General features: G+C 45.9%; 1 protein-coding gene across 1 annotated transcript in view; it reads left to right on the forward strand.

Moving 5' to 3' along the window:
* The window catches only part of LOC122943770 (torsin-1A-interacting protein 1-like), a 179,981-nt gene that overhangs the window by 125,207 nt on the left and 38,863 nt on the right, over positions 1 to 15,911 (forward strand). Inside the window, exons 21-22 of the mRNA XM_044301790.1 lie at positions 9,374 to 9,433; positions 9,511 to 9,558. Of these exons, the coding sequence (XP_044157725.1) occupies positions 9,374 to 9,433; positions 9,511 to 9,558 (108 nt within the window). The remainder of the gene's footprint in view (positions 1 to 9,373; positions 9,434 to 9,510; positions 9,559 to 15,911) is intronic.

Here is a 15,911-nt window from a genome sequence, read left to right on the forward strand (position 1 = left end):
TGTCCATCTACAACAGAGATCCGCAACCTTCGGCACTCCAGCTGCTGTGAAACTACGACTCCTAGCATGCACATTTACTCGGCTGTTTTTGCAACTTCCATAGAAGTGAAAAGAGGATTCTGGGAGCCGTAGTTTCAGAACAGCTGGAGTGCCGGAGGTTGCTGATCCCTGGCCTACAAGCTTTTAACATGGACAGTTTCTTTTCAGGCGATTTTAGTGGGCAGCTGTAAGCTAAGCTACTTGACAGATCGCAGAGAAGAGTTCACCCGTCACCACCATCAACCAATAGTTAACAAGGGCGTTCACGTACCTGCGTGTGTAATATCTCCTAGCTCCTGTGTTTCCGGGGTTCAAATTGCAGGAGCCCTGTCCACCACCTGTAGGGGAACACACACGTGGATGGTAGTGAAAAAAGTTTCTCCAAGGGAAGGGGGCACTCTGCAAGAGAAAAAGGGAAAAATAAATATCTGAGACCACTGTCTGGGATTGGCTCTGCAGGCAGAGGTCTTATTTTTAGCTGTGCTGTACATAGACCTAAAGGGTGTGTCCCCCTATTACAGTTTATATAAAACTAATGTATATAAAAGGTTGAGTAACATTTTAAATACATTGCATTACGTGTTTTCTACTGATACTAAGTGTAAGATCTGAGTGTAATAGGAACAGTCAACTAGAAAAGCTACAATTTCTGGGGAAATTGTGTGAAGTGTTCTTGCCTCCACCAGTAGTCTACAACTGGAGTGGGCGGAGTAACTGGGTGGAGTGGATTGAGTAACTGTTGTGTGGTTGAAGTGACTGTGGAAAGGCTGGACTGGGCAGAGTAACTGTTTGGAGTAAGTAGAGATAGTAAACATTACACTAACCAATTGCACATGGCAAGCTTGATAGAGTTAGAAATGCATTTCAACTTTTATTTAATTATATAGCACATTTAATTGCAATGCTGTTGCCCAAAGTGCTTCACAGTTACATTAAAACATACATTTATAAAAAACATTAGCAGCCAATTTGTGTAGGTGGGCTTGAAAATGAGGGAGTGGTGGCAGTTTAGAAATCATGTCCTGATTTTTCAACTCGCACTCTAGCTTTTGTCACTCTGCTGGCTGCTCGCACACCTGGGTTCTTATAGCAACCCGCACTACAGCAAGGGCAGAGAAGAGCGGTTAAAAACAAACTGCTCCAACTTGCTCACTTCACTGGAGGTTGACATCTTTAAACGGTAGTTTAAAAATGATAAATCCTACAGCGCAGAGCTTTAGATTGTGAGAATTACAAGACCGAGACCTACATTTTGATGCATAGTATGTCTCAGAAATATAAAAAATTAAGGCACAGTCGCAGTTTAGAAATTGCCCTTTAAATTTGAGGTGGCTAGAGTGGAGTTTCAGTGAACGTCAATGGGCGGCATGAGTTGCAAACAAATGGTCATATTGTGAAAACGATCAGGACTATGGCTTAACCGTGGACATTTTTAGTGGCAGCAGGGATAGGTGAACGTTTTGATATAAGATTTGTGTAGGTGGGCTTGAAAATGAGAGAGTGGTGGCAGTTTAGAAATCGTGTCCTTATTTTTCAGCTCCCACTCTAGCTTCTGTCACCCCCCACTCTATTTTAAACATTCCGCTATTCATTCCTATGGGACCAATTTCGCCACAAAAACTCTGATATTTTGTGAACCATTCGGCCAAACGTTCCACAAAGTAATAGCACACCAATCGGGAACAATCCACATGTTTCAGTATATTCCTGTCTATGTAGTGTAAAAAACTGTCGGAGGAGTTAGGGTGGTAAATTTGGCTATAAAAATAACAATATATATGTGAGATAACAGTAAGTGGTCTTGTCTGTCTAAAAAAAATATTTAAAAAAAAGCCCTAAGAATTTCCGAACGTAATATGTGATGGCACACACAATAATGGTGGTGGTTTAAACTGATGTAAAGGAAAAGTGGAATAAATGGCCCTTATTAGGCCACACAGCTTTCCTTTGCCAAATGCCATCTGAGAACAAGAGGTACACTTGCACCAGTTTTGATTTTCAATAAAAATGAATAATTATGAAATTACCTGCGTTATCAAAGCCGACTTTCACGCCCAACGCATATTTAAAGGTGTATTTCTGTGCGATTTATTACTGGAAAATTAAATCGACCGTCCGGCGGCCTATTTTGTAAATACGAACAATTCGTATCAGCGGGGAAAGCACTGGATTTTAATTACCGTATTTTTGCCTCATAAGACGCACTTGGTGGGTGGAAAATGGCAGTGCGTCTTATGGGGTAAATGCTGCCATTTTTACATCGCTAACGCTGATACATCGCGGCCGGCTACGATGCTGCACAGCGCAGCGATATATATCAGCGGGGAGGGAGGAGGGGCTGGAGGACGGCAACTTGCTGCATGGCCCGGTGCAGTCACTTTACTCTTGCATCGGACCTCGCCACTCACAGCAGTATACATATCTAAACAGTAATCCTTAACCTTGGGTAACTTTTTAAAGCAGCGCTTTCCTGTTTACTACCTTACAATCAAGCTCCGGTAACAGGAAGAGCAGTCGGCGGCGTAACGTCACTCTCTCACATCACGCACCTGCTCCTCTCACTTTATAAATAAAGCAGGCGGAGCAGGCACGTGACGAGAGTGAGTGACGTTACGCTGCCGGCCGCTCTGCCTGCTACGGGAGCTTGATTGTAAGGTAGTAAACAGGATGCTTTAAAGTTGCGGTACTCGAGGTTAAGGATTACTGTTTAGATATGAATACTGCTGTGAGCGGCTGGGCCCGGTGTATTGGGGGACACTGTTATGGGGTGGGGGGATCTGTGGATGACACATATAGCATAAGATGACCCTATAGCATGGTCATCCACAGATGCCCCTCTCCATAACAGTGTCATTCACAGATCCCCCCCATAAGTGTCATTCACAGATCCCCCCCCCATAAGTGTCATTCACAGATCCCCCCCATAAGTGTCATCCACAGATCCCCCCCATAAGTGTCATCCACAGATCTCCCCCATAAGTGTCATCCACAGATCTCCCCCATAAGTGTCATCCACAGATCTCCCCCATAAGTGTCATCCACAGATCTCCCCCCATAAGTGTCATCCACAGATCTCCCCCCATAAGTGTCATCCACAGATCTCCCCCCATAAGTGTCATCCACAGATCTCCCCCCATAAGTGTCATCCACAGATCTCCCCCCATAAGTGTCATCCACAGATCCCCCCCCATAAGTGTCATCCACAGATCCTTCCCCATAACTGTCATCCACAGATCCTTCCCCATAAGTGTCATCCACAGATCCTTCCCCATAAGTGTCATCCACAGATCCTTCCCCCATAAGTGTCATCCACAGATCCTTCCCCCATAAGTGTCATCCACAGATCCTTCCCCCATAAGTGTCATCCAACAGATCCCCCCCCATAAAAGTGTCATCCACAGATCCCCCCCCATAAAAGTGTCATCCACAGATCTCCCCCCATAAGTGTCATCCACAGATCTCCCCCCATAAGTGTCATCCACAGATCTCCCCCCATAAGTGTCATCCACAGATCTCCCCCCATAAGTGTCATCCACAGATCTCCCCCCCATAAGTGTCATCCACAGATCCCCCCCCATAAGTGTCATCCACAGATCCTTCCCCATAAGTGTCATCCACAGATCCTTCCCCATAAGTGTCATCCACAGATCCTTCCCCCATAAGTGTCATCCACAGATCCTTCCCCCATAAGTGTCATCCACAGATCCTTCCCCCATAAGTGTCATCCACAGATCCTTCCCCCATAAGTGTCATCCACAGATCCCCCCCATAAAAGTGTCATCCACAGATCCCCCCCCATAAAAGTGTCATCCACAGATCCCCCCCCCCCCATAAAAGTGTCATCCACAGACCACCATTAGTTCAAAACCCACCAAAAGTACACCTTTTGGTTCAAAATTTTTTTTTTTCTTATTTTCCTCCTCAAAAACCTAGGTGCGTCTTATAGGGCGATAAATATGGTATATTATACCCGAATGACGCATCTATATATTTTTTTATAATTATGGATCTAAAAATTCTAAGACTATAAGGTATCAAAACAGACAAATACAGGAATGTCTTTTGAAAATGTATTAAAAATATTTATAGTGATTTTAGAAAAAATGACCGTGTTGTACACTCCTTAGTAACAAAATGCATGAAACAATTATGTATACATTGCTGTACTTGCGTACAAACGTGTCTACCCTACTGAGTTATTGAAAAATGTACCATGATGCGTCGTAAAAAAAAGGCATTTTGCTTTAATCACGTACGCCTTCGATTGCAGACGCAGATTACAGCGCAACTCACCACTGTACCGCAATCTACGCCTTTTATATAGGTATATTTCAGGATAATAGATGAACCCCTTAGTCAGCAATAAATGCCTGCAGAATTAGGAATACAGCTCTGGAGTATATACAGGCTATAAGTCAAGATTTACAGAGTTAGGCTACAATGATGGAACCGTATTTTCAGTCTGTGTCTGATCTGCATTTTTTGCAGATCACATGTGGGCTCATTAATTTCTTTAGAGCCACAAAAAATGCGGACAGCACCTGGGCGTCATTTGTGTGCTGTCCACATCCATGCGGATGCGCCGCAAATGAGAGAAAATGTCGTATTCTTGCCTGTTTTGTGGATAAGAATAGGCATTTTTAGAATGGGGCCTGAGAAAAGTGCAAGATGCACACAGACTACATCCGTGTTTTGTGGATCCGCAATTTGCGGACCGCAAAATTGATACGGTCATGTGAATTTAGCCTTACCCAGGCTTTTTGTAATTCAAGATATAAACAAAAAAATGGTGTTCAATGAGAAATACCTATGTTTACGTTAACAGCGGATTGGTCCTGGCAATCACATGATCGCTGGGTGACTGGTTGTGTTGGCATGTTTTTGGGAAATATATGGTGTAAAGGTGGGTTTTTTTTTGGGGGGGGGGGGGACATCATAAAAATTAAATGAAGCAAAAAACGAAGTTATAAAAAAAATATATATAAGTTTGTGTGTTAAGTATTGCCCCCAGGACAATGACCCTAACCAAGGCAGTTCATATATTAAAGGGCATCTGTCAGTAGATTTGTACCTAGGTAACTGGCTGACCTTTTACATGTGCACTTGGCAGTTGAATGCATCCATGTTCATATGTGTCCACACTGCTGAGAAAATGATATTTTATATACAGTACAGACCAAAAGTTTGGACACACCTTCTCATTCAAAGAGTTTTCTTTATTTTCATGACTATGAAAATTGTAGATTCATACTGAAGGCATCAAAAGTATGAATTAGGCCTCATGCACACGACCTTTGTGTGCATCCGTGGCCGTTGTGCCGTTTTCCGTTTTTTTTCGCGGACCCATTGACTTTCAATGGGTCGGTGGAAAAATCGGAAAATGCACCGTTTTGCAGCCGAGGCCGTGATCCGTGTATCCTGTCCGTCAAAAAAATATGACCTGTCCTATTTTTTTGACGGACAACGGTTCACGGACCCATTCAAGTCAATGGGTCCGTGAAAGAACACGGATGCACACAAGATTGGCATCCGTGTCCATGATCCGTGGCCGTAGGTTACTTTCATACAGACGGATCCAAAGATCCGTCTGCATAAAAGCTTTTTCAGATCTAAGTTTTCACTTCGTGAAAACTCATGTCCGACAGTATATTCTAACACAGAGGCGTTCCCATGGTGATGGGGACGCTTCTAGTTAGAATACACTACAAACTGTGTACAAGACTGCCCCCTGCTGCCTGGCAGCACCCGATCTCTTACAGGGGGCCGTGATCAGCACAATTAACCCCTCAGGTGCCGCACCTGAAGGGGTTAATTGTACGATCATATCCCCCTGTAAGAGATCAGGGCTGCCAGGCAGCAGGGGGCAGACCCCCCCCCCCCTCCCCAGTTTGAATATCATTGGTGGCCAGTGCGGCCCCCCCCCCCTCTATTGTAATAATTTGTTGGTGGCACAGTGTGCGCCCCCCCCCCCCCCCTTCCTCCCTCTATTGTAATAATTCGTTGGTGGCACAGTGTGCGCCCCCCATCGCCCCCCCCCCCTCCCTCTATAACATTAACAACATTGGTGGCCAGTGTGCGGCCTCCCATCTCCCCCCCCCCCCGATCATTGGTGGCAGCGGAGTTCCGATCGGAGTCCCAGTTTAATCGCTGGGGCTCCGATCGATAACCATGGCAACCAGGACGCTACTGCAGTCCTGGTTGCCATGGTTACTTAGCAATAGTAGACGATTCATACTTACCTGCTGGCTGCTGCGATGTTCGTGTCCGGCCGGGAGCTCCACCTACTGGTAAGTGACAGGTCTGTGCGGCACATTGCTATATGAACTGTCACTTACCAGTAGGAGGAGCTCCCTGCCGGACACAGACATCGCAGCTCCCAGGTAAGTATGAATCTTTTACTATTGTACTATTGCTAAGTAACCATGGCAACCAGGGCTGCAGTAGCGTCCTGGTTGCCATGGTTACCGATCGGAGCCCCAGCGATTAAACTGGGACTTCGATCGGAACTCCGCTGCCACTAATGATCGGGGGGGGGGGGGGGGGGGAGATGGGAGGCCGCACACTGGCCACCACTGTTGTTGTTAATGCTATAGAGGGAGGGGGGGCCGATGGGGGCGCACACTGTGCCACCAACAAATTATTACAATAGAGGGGGGGGGGCGCACACTGTGCCACCAACCTATTATTACAATAGAGGGAGGGAGGGGGGAGCGGGGGGCGCACACTGTGCCACCAACCTATTATTACAATAGAGGGAGGGAGGGGGGGGGGCCGCACTGGCCACCAATGATATTCAAACTGGGGAGGGGGGGGGGGTCTGCCCCCTGCTGTCTGGCAGCCCTGATTTCTTACAGGGGGATATGATAGTACAATTAACCCCTTCAGGTGCAGCACCTGAGGGGTTAATTGTGCTGATCACGGCCCCCTGTAAGAGATCGGGTGCTGCCAGGCAGCAGGGGGCAGTCATGTACACAGTTTGTAGTATATTCTAACTAGAAGCGTCCCTATCACCATGGGAACGCCTCTGTGTTAGAATATACTGTCGGAAATGAGTTTTCACGATCTAACTCATATCCGACAGTATATTCTAACATAGAGGCGTTCCCATGGTGATGGGGACGCTTCAAGTTAAAATATACCATCGGATTGGAGAAAACTCCGATCCGATGGTATAACAGGGACTCCAGACTTTACATTGAAAGTCAATGGGGACGGATCCGTTTGAAATGGCACCATATTGTGTCAACGTCAAACGGATCCGTCCCCATTGACTTGCATTGTAATTCAGGACGGATCCGTTTGGCTCCGCACGGCCAGGCGGACACCAAAACGACTTTTTTTTCATGTCCGTGGATCCTCCAAAAATCAAGGAAGACCCACGGACGAAATAACCATCACGGACCTACGGACCCCGTTTTTGCGGACCGTGAAAAAATACTGTCGTGTGCATGAGGCCTTAACACGTGGAATTATATACATAACAAAAAAGTGTGAAACAACTGAAAATATGTCATATTCTAGGTTCTTCAAAGTAGCCACCTTTTGCTTTGATTACTGCTTTGCACACTCTTGGCATTCTCTTGATGAGCTTCAAGAGGTAGTCACCTGAAATGGTTTTCACTTCACAGGTGTGCCCTGTCAGGTTTAATAAGTGGGAATTCTTGCCTTATAAATGGGGTTGGGACCATCAGTTGCGTTGTGGAGAAGTCAGGTGGATACACAGCTGATAGTCCTACTGAATAGACTGTTAGAATTTGTATTATGGCAAGAAAAAAGCAGCTAAGTAAAGAAAAACTAGTGGCCATCATTACTTTAAGAAATGAAAGTCAGTCAGAAAAATTGGGAAAACTTTGAAAGTGTCCCCAAGTGCAGTCACAAAAAGCGCTACAAAGAAACTGGCTCACATGCGGACCGCCCCAGGAAAGGAAGACCAAGAGTCACCTCTGCTGCGGAGGATAAGTTCATCCGAGTCACCAGCCTCAGAAATCGCAGGTTAACAGCAGCTCAGATTAGGGACCAGGTCAATGCCACACAGAGTTCTAGCAGCAGACACATCTCTAGAACAACTGTTAAGAGGAGACTGTGTGAATCAGGCCTTCATGGTAGAATATCTGCTAGGAAACCACTGCTAAGGACAGGCAACAAGCAGAAGAGACTTGTTTGGGCTAAAGAACACAAGGAATGGACATTAGACCAGTGGATATCTGTGCTTTGGTCTGATGAGTCCAAACCACCGCAGAAAAAGTGAACGGATGGACTCTACATGCCTGGTTCCCACAGTGAAGCGTGGAGGAGGAGGTGTGATGGTGTGGGGGTGCTTTGCTGGTGACACTGTTGGGGATTTATTCAAAATTGAAGTCATCTTGCAGCGGCATGCTATTCCATCCGATTTGCGTTTAGTTGGACCATCATTTATTTTTCAACAGGACAATGACCCCAAACACACCTCCAGGCTGTGTAAGGGCTATTTGACCATGAAGGAGAGTGATGGGTTGCTGCGCCAGATGACCTGGCCTCCACAGTCACCGGACCTGAACCCAATCGAGATGGTTTGGGGTGAGCTGGACCGCAGAGTGAAGGCAAAAGGGCCTACAAGTGCTAAGCATCTCTGGGAACTCCTTCAAGAATGTTGGAAGACCATTTCAGGTGACTGCCTCTTGAAGCTCATCAAGAGAATGCCAAGAGTGTGCAAAGCAGTAATCAAAGCAAAAGGTGGCTACTTTGAAGAACCTAGAATATGACATATTTTCAGTTGTTTCACACTTTTTTGTTATGTATATAATTCCACATGTTAATTCATAGTTTTGATGCCTTCAGTGTGAATCTACAATTTTCATAGTCATGAAAATAAAGAAAACTCTTTGAATGAGAAGGCGTGTCCATACTTTTGGTCTGTACTGTATGCAAATGAGCTTCTAGGAGCAACAGGGGCGTTACTATTGCACCTCTCTGCAACTGCTGTGCCCTTTCCACTTTGACAGGGCCAGGTTGCGAAAACATCATCACACCTGGCCCTGTCAATCAAATTGGAGAGGGTGCAGCAGTTGCAGGGAAAGCGGAGCCTCTAGGTGTAACAACGCCCCTGTTGCTCCCAGAGGCTCATTTGAATATATTTTTCTCATCAATGCGGGCACATATGAATATGGGACCAACACAGATGCCTTCGGCTGCCAAGTGCACATGTAACGGGTCAGCCAGTGTCATATGTACAGAACTGCTGACAGATGCCCTTTAAAATAACATTTAGACCGTGATGGGAGGGAAAAAAGTACTAGACGTGTTATTATATTTTTCTTCTACATCCTATTTTACCATTTGTGTTATTTCTCTACAGCATCTTTTCCTATACAAAATAAGATGAACCACAATCCAGAAAAAGACGTTGGACAGAAAGGTGAAATCGGGTTATTTTATGTGTGCAGTTTATCTATATTTAATACGGTTTTCTAAGTTCTGTCTTTCCTCATACAGGAAACCTTTCAAGGAAACCTCGTACCTATTTCTCCAGATATTTTGCAGGTTAGTATATAATGGGACAGATACTAATGGGAATGCGGGAGTATTTAGGCTCAAATTGAGCCAGAATTCATGTACACGTGCCATGCACCACATTAAGTGCTCTGGGCATTTTTTGCACCTCGTTCCACAACTGAGGGTGGCTCGGCAGGAAAGGGGTCAGCCATCAGGCGGTGTAAAGTTAAACAAAAGTGACCAAGTTTATCATCCTGCATGAGCCACTTCAGTAAGGCCGAATGCACACGGCCGTTTTTCACGGCCGTGAGCGGTCCGTGGAACCACGGGCTGGATTCCTGCTGAGCCACTTCAGTAAGTCTGGAGCATCTGTAGACTGTCTAGTTCAGTGGAGCATCTGTAGACTGTCTAGTTCAGTGGAGCATCTGTAGACTGTCTAGTTCAGTGGAGCATCTGTAGACTGTCTAGTTCAGGTTTTACACTGTCTAACTGCCCCTTGTGTATCAAGAGTATTTGCTCTAGTGACATTAGTTTAATGCAAGATCGGATATTCCAGAAAGTGTGAGAATCTGGCTCAGGTTGGTGGTGCAGACGTGCAAAATATAATCTGGAATTTTCCAACACCAGAAGCAGAAAGTAGTATATTTTGTGTTAATGCCTTATTTTGGCCTGTCTTCCTGCAGATATCTCTACACAAGCCTTATATACACTTTCCTATGACCACATGATAATTTAGCACCCATCTGGTCAAATTGATCCCTGATAAAAAGGAAAAGTGTTTGTGCGTAGAGCTATATACTGACAGAACCAATATCAAGGGTTGTTCTCTATATCACGGTCAGAGGAAATCTGTTGGAAAACTCACCAGAAAGGCTATGGACACCTAAGGCAGTTTTAACTGTTTATTTGCATCCTAAATGAAAGATTGAAGTAACTTCCTAAATAGTCTTTGATAAAAATTTCCTATGATTTATTTTTTTGCTTCTGCTGACATCTGCTCTTTCCCTTTACGCTATTGAGATCCGCCATAGTGGTACCTTGGAACCGAACCAGAGTTCAGGAAATGTTTTTTTACAGTACAAATTAATTTATTAAGTTATTGCGCGAAGTCTTGTGAGACTTCGTGAAGCAATAACTTCGGCTCATCTGAGCCAATACATTCTAATACTGTACAGAACTCCTGCTCCTGTTTTGTCCGAAGTCGATTCGCTCATCCCTACTAGGGAGGCTTGTCCCCATCCCCACCTGCCATTGTCTGCTTCACCCCCCGACACAGGATGTTTTCATCCATGTGCAGGGAGAAGCAGCTGTGATGCGGGGACCAGGAGTGGCACATGGAGCGGGGTAAGTATATTACTATTGAGGGGCCCTGCACATTGGGGGGAGGGGGGGGGGGAGTTGTTTCAGAAATCGGATAACCCCTTTAAGGCTCCATTCACACGTCCGCAAAATGGGTCCGCATCCTGTCCGCAATTTTGCGGAAAGGGTGCGGACCCATTCATTCTCTATGGGGACGGAATGTGCTGTCCGCATCCACATTTGCGGATCCGCACTTCCGCATCCGTGCTTCCGTTTCCGCAAAAAAATAGAACATGTCCTATTCTTGTCCGCAATTGCGGACAAGAACAGGCATATTCTATTATGTCTGCAATGTGCGGTCCGCAAAATGCGGAAAGCACATTGCCGCTTTCCGTGTTTTGCGGATCCGTGTCTCCGTGTATCCGCAAAACACATTGCGGACGTGTGAATACAGCCTTAGGCTGAGTTCACACTTCAGTTATTTCAGCCAAAACCAGGTTTGGGTCAAAAACAGAACAAGCGCAGATCTTTGCACTATACCTGATCTCTTAGTAGGCTTTACTATTGGTTTTGGTTTACAATCACTGATTGAAATAACTAATCAAATAACTGAAGTGTGAACTCAGCCTAAGGCCTCATGCACACGACTGTTGTTTGGGTCCGCATCCGAGCCGCCGTTTTGGCGGCTCGGATGCGGACCCATTCACTTCAATAGGGCCACAAAAGATGCGGATAGCACTCTGTGTGCTGTCTGCATCCGTGGCTCCGTTTCGCGGCCCCGCAAAAAAAATATAACCTGTCCTATTCTTGTCCGCACTTTGCGGACAAGAATAGGCATTTATTTTGCCGGCGCCTGTTCCGTTCTGCAAATTGCGGAAGGCAACACGGTTGGCTTCCGTTTTTTTTTGCGAATCCGCGGTTTGCGGACCACAAAAAACGGCACGGCCGTGTGCATTCGGCCTAACAAGTGTTTTTTTAAGTTTTTTTTTAGTGCTTCTCTGGGACTTGTATTAATGGCCTTTTCTTAGGAGGCGGCAGGCCTCCATTCATTGTGCAGTGGACAGAGTTGGTTCCATTCATTTCAGTAGGCACAGTGCTGCATTAACCAGCACGTTCCACTACACCAGGGATCAGCAACGTATTGCACTCCAGCTGTGGTGAAACTACAACTTCCAGCATGCATACTGGCTTGGCTGTTCTTGGAACTCTAATATAGTTAAAATAGTAGCCCTTATTTATTAATGATACACAATTACAAACACATGAATATACAGGGTGGGCCATTTATATGGCTACACCTTAATAAAATGGGAATGGTTGGCGATATTAACTTCCTGTTTGTGGCACATTAGTATATGTGAGGGGGGGAAACTTTTCAAGATGGGTGGTGACAATGGCGGCCATTTTGAAGTCGGCCATTTTGAATCCAACTTTAGTTTTTTCAATAGGAAGAGGGACATGTGATACATCAAACTTATTGGGAATTTCACAAGAAAAACAATGGTGTGCTTGTTTTAAAATAACTTTATTCTTTCATGAGTTATTTACAAGTTTCTGACCACTTATAAAATGTGTTCAATGTGCTGCCCATTGTGTTGGATTGTCAATGCAACCCTCTTCTCCCACTCTTCACACACTGATAGCAACACCGCAGGAGAAATGCTTGCACAGGCTTCTAGTATCCGTAGTTTCAGGTGCTGCACATCTCGTATCTGTAGGCAATTGTCTATGCTGTGAAGATACGAGATGTGCAGCACCTGAAACTACGGATACTGGAAGCCTCTGCTAGCATTTCTCCTGCGGTGTTGCTATCAGTGTGTGAAGAGTGGGAGAAGAGGGTTGCATTGACAATCCAACACAATGGGCAGCACATTGAACACATTTTATAAGTGGTCAGAAACTTATAAATAACTCATGAAAGAATAAAGTTACGTTAAAACCAAGCACACCATTGTTTTTCTTGTGAAATTCCCAATAAGTTTGATGTGTCACATGACCCTCTTCCTATTGAAAAAACGAAAGTTGGATTCAAAATGGCCGCCATGGTCACCACCCATCTTGAAAAGTTTCCCCCCTCACATATACTAATGTGCCACAAACAGGAAGTTAATATCACCAACCATTCCCATTTTATTAAGGTGTATCCATATAAATGGCCCACCCTGTACACATCGCTGATCTCTGACTGGGGGTCACAGGGAACCTAGTACTGGGTCTCTTATTCCTAGGTGACCCTACTTGACCTGATCTAACCCCTCTTGTCCATGGAGTATTACACTCAGCCTCACAAGGGCGACCCCACAGGACCTCACTCATTATCTAGGTGTCCCTCCTTGTCCCTGCTCTGCAAGAGTAGCTAAGGGGAAGGGACCCTAGCGCCAATTCCAAACGTCCCAAAGCGTTTCGTTGGCCCCAAACCAACTCATCAGGAGACTCATACATAGGTATCAGAGAGCATTAACATGAAAACAAATACAGTCTTAGTCAGTTGTTCTAATACAGGTTCAGCGATGTTCAATCGCCACAACCCTTAATGCAATGACATGAAAACAAATGCAATCATAGTCAATCGATCGTCTTAATACAGGCTCAGCGATGGTCAGTCGCCGCAGCCCTTAAAGGGATTCTGTCACCAGGATTTCGCTTACTGAGCTTGTTAACATGACCACATCAGTCTCCATGATTTATATTACAATCTACTAGTATTACTGACCTGTGTCTTGTAATTTGTCTATAAAATCGCTTTTATTAATATGCAAATTACCTAAATAAGAAGCCCAAGGGGCTGTCACTCTGTCCGTTGGAGCCCAGTCGCACCCCTTCTCCTTGAGCCCAGCACCGCCCCACTGCTAATTTATTCACTCCTCATCGCTGACCTCGTATGCCTGGTGCGCTTTAATCTCGCGCATGCGCTGTGGAAAGACCAGTCAGCGCATGCGCAATATGTTCTGTGAGGCCGGTGCCAGGACACTGCGCGGTCGCTGACAGGTCTATCCACAGCGCATGCGCGAGATTACAGCGCACCAGGCATATGAGGTCGGCGATGAGTGAATAAATTAGCAGTGGGGCGGTGCTGGGCTCAAGGAGAAGTGGTGCGGCTGGGCTCCAACGGACAGAGGGACAGCCCCTTGGGAAATTACAAGACACAGGGCAGTAATTCTAGTATATTGTAATATAAATCATGGAGACTGATGTGGTCATGTAACAGCTCAGTAAGTGAAATCCTGGTGACAGAATCCCTTTAAATACTTAGCTCTCCGTCTCCATGTATCGTGGACTGGACACAAGGTTTCCGGCATCCTACGTACGGCAGTGGTAAAGTCGGCGTTCTTAATGGCACTTTTTAAATCTACCTGGGCCGCCAAACAGTCCCCCCCCCCCCCCCCCCGTCCCCCCCATGCCCATGTGATCAGGCACGTGACCGATCACGTGCCCACATGAGATGACGCATGCGTCACATGATTGTTGAGAGGTGTGTCAAGTAACATCTAACCATACACCTCTCGGTGACGCTGCGGGTAGGGGGGGAGGCGGGAGTGCAGGAAGGTGAGGGGTTTACACAACCTTCAATATAGACGCCTCTAAACCATAATAACAACATGTGATGTGTAGTGCGCTATATGACAGTAAGGTAGCCGCCATCAGCGCACATAGGGCTTTAACTGGCAAAAGCTTAAGAGACTGGTAAGGACCTCTCTCATTAATCCCTAAGGTCAATATATAAAAAAATATATATATGCAAAAAATTATACAAAAAGTACTAAAGGTAAACCAAATAAAAATAAATGTAACAAATAATAGTAATGGGAGATACTAGACATGCACCCCTTAACTAGACACTTAATTGTATAAAATGTCCGGAAAGAAAAAATCCTAATTTTATCACTTTGGCAAGATTGGTTATTTTCAGATATCTTATCAGTGGACTACAATTATATCAATGCTTTTCATTATTAACCTCTTCAGGACACATGACGTACCGGTACGGCATGTTGTCCTGGTACTGAAGGACACATGACGTACCGGTACGTCATGTATAGTTCCGATCAGCGGCGGGCGGTGATCGGAACCCGGTGCCTGCTCAAATCCTGTGACCCCCCATGACCCGGTAACCCGGAACAGGATGGTGATCGGTGGTGTGATTTTACCCCACCAATCACCATCCTGCGATCCTGAGAGGGGATGTGACATCACCTCTCAGGATCGCCTATGATTGGTAGGTGGACGGGCGGCGGGAGATTCAAATGTTGCCTGCATGTTGGTGGGATCTGAGCCAGCATCACCCCATCTATGCCCCAGCACCCATCCTTGCCCCCCAGGACCCAATCTGTGCCCCAGCACCCCCCATCTGATCAGCAGATAATTAGGGAAAGTCTACGGAAAGGTTGGGCTAGGCAGGGATAATAAAGGGAAAGTTAGTGTGAAAAAAAAGTTTTATTACATCACCCTAAATAGGGTGTCTGGGGTCCACAGCACAGCTGTGTGACCCTAGACCCCCCAGGGGTGCTGCCGCTTTCCCCCCTGCACCCCCCCCCCCAACTTTTTTGGGGCAGGTTTTTATTATTTTTTTGGTGTGCGTACGCTGACTGTGGCCGGCACTCTTAGCGTCTGGCCACTGTTAGCGCATCGCACACCCCACCGCTGATCAACTTCGGCGGTTTAGAATTTTTTTGTAACTTTTTTTTTTTCACATTTTTTGCCCTTTTTTTTTTTTTTAGTTAGTCTTTTTTTTTTCTGTTAGTTTTAGGGATACGTCCACGAACACCTGTGCCCCCACACACACGCACACCAAATAAAGATTTACACGCACGCACATACACACGCAGACACACACTTTCCTATGGCCCACCGGATGTTCTCGGCCGAGGAGGCATACGCCAAGCTTGCCTCCGAGTCCGAGAGCCCCAGTGAGGATGAGGATGACCCCACTTTCCTTTTGTCATCCGCGTCCTCCTCATCATCTAGCGATGATGATGAGCCACCAAGGCGGCGGAGACGCCGCCAGGCGGAGCAAGGGGACCGCCATGCTAGGGACCCTTTTGCCCACCCTAGTACGAGCAGCTCTGGGGCTCGTACTCTTTTTTCCGGCCCACCAGTTAAAT

Source organism: Bufo gargarizans, chromosome 7, assembly GCF_014858855.1.
Source record: "Bufo gargarizans isolate SCDJY-AF-19 chromosome 7, ASM1485885v1, whole genome shotgun sequence".
NCBI classification, from domain to species: Eukaryota; Metazoa; Chordata; class Amphibia; order Anura; family Bufonidae; genus Bufo; species Bufo gargarizans.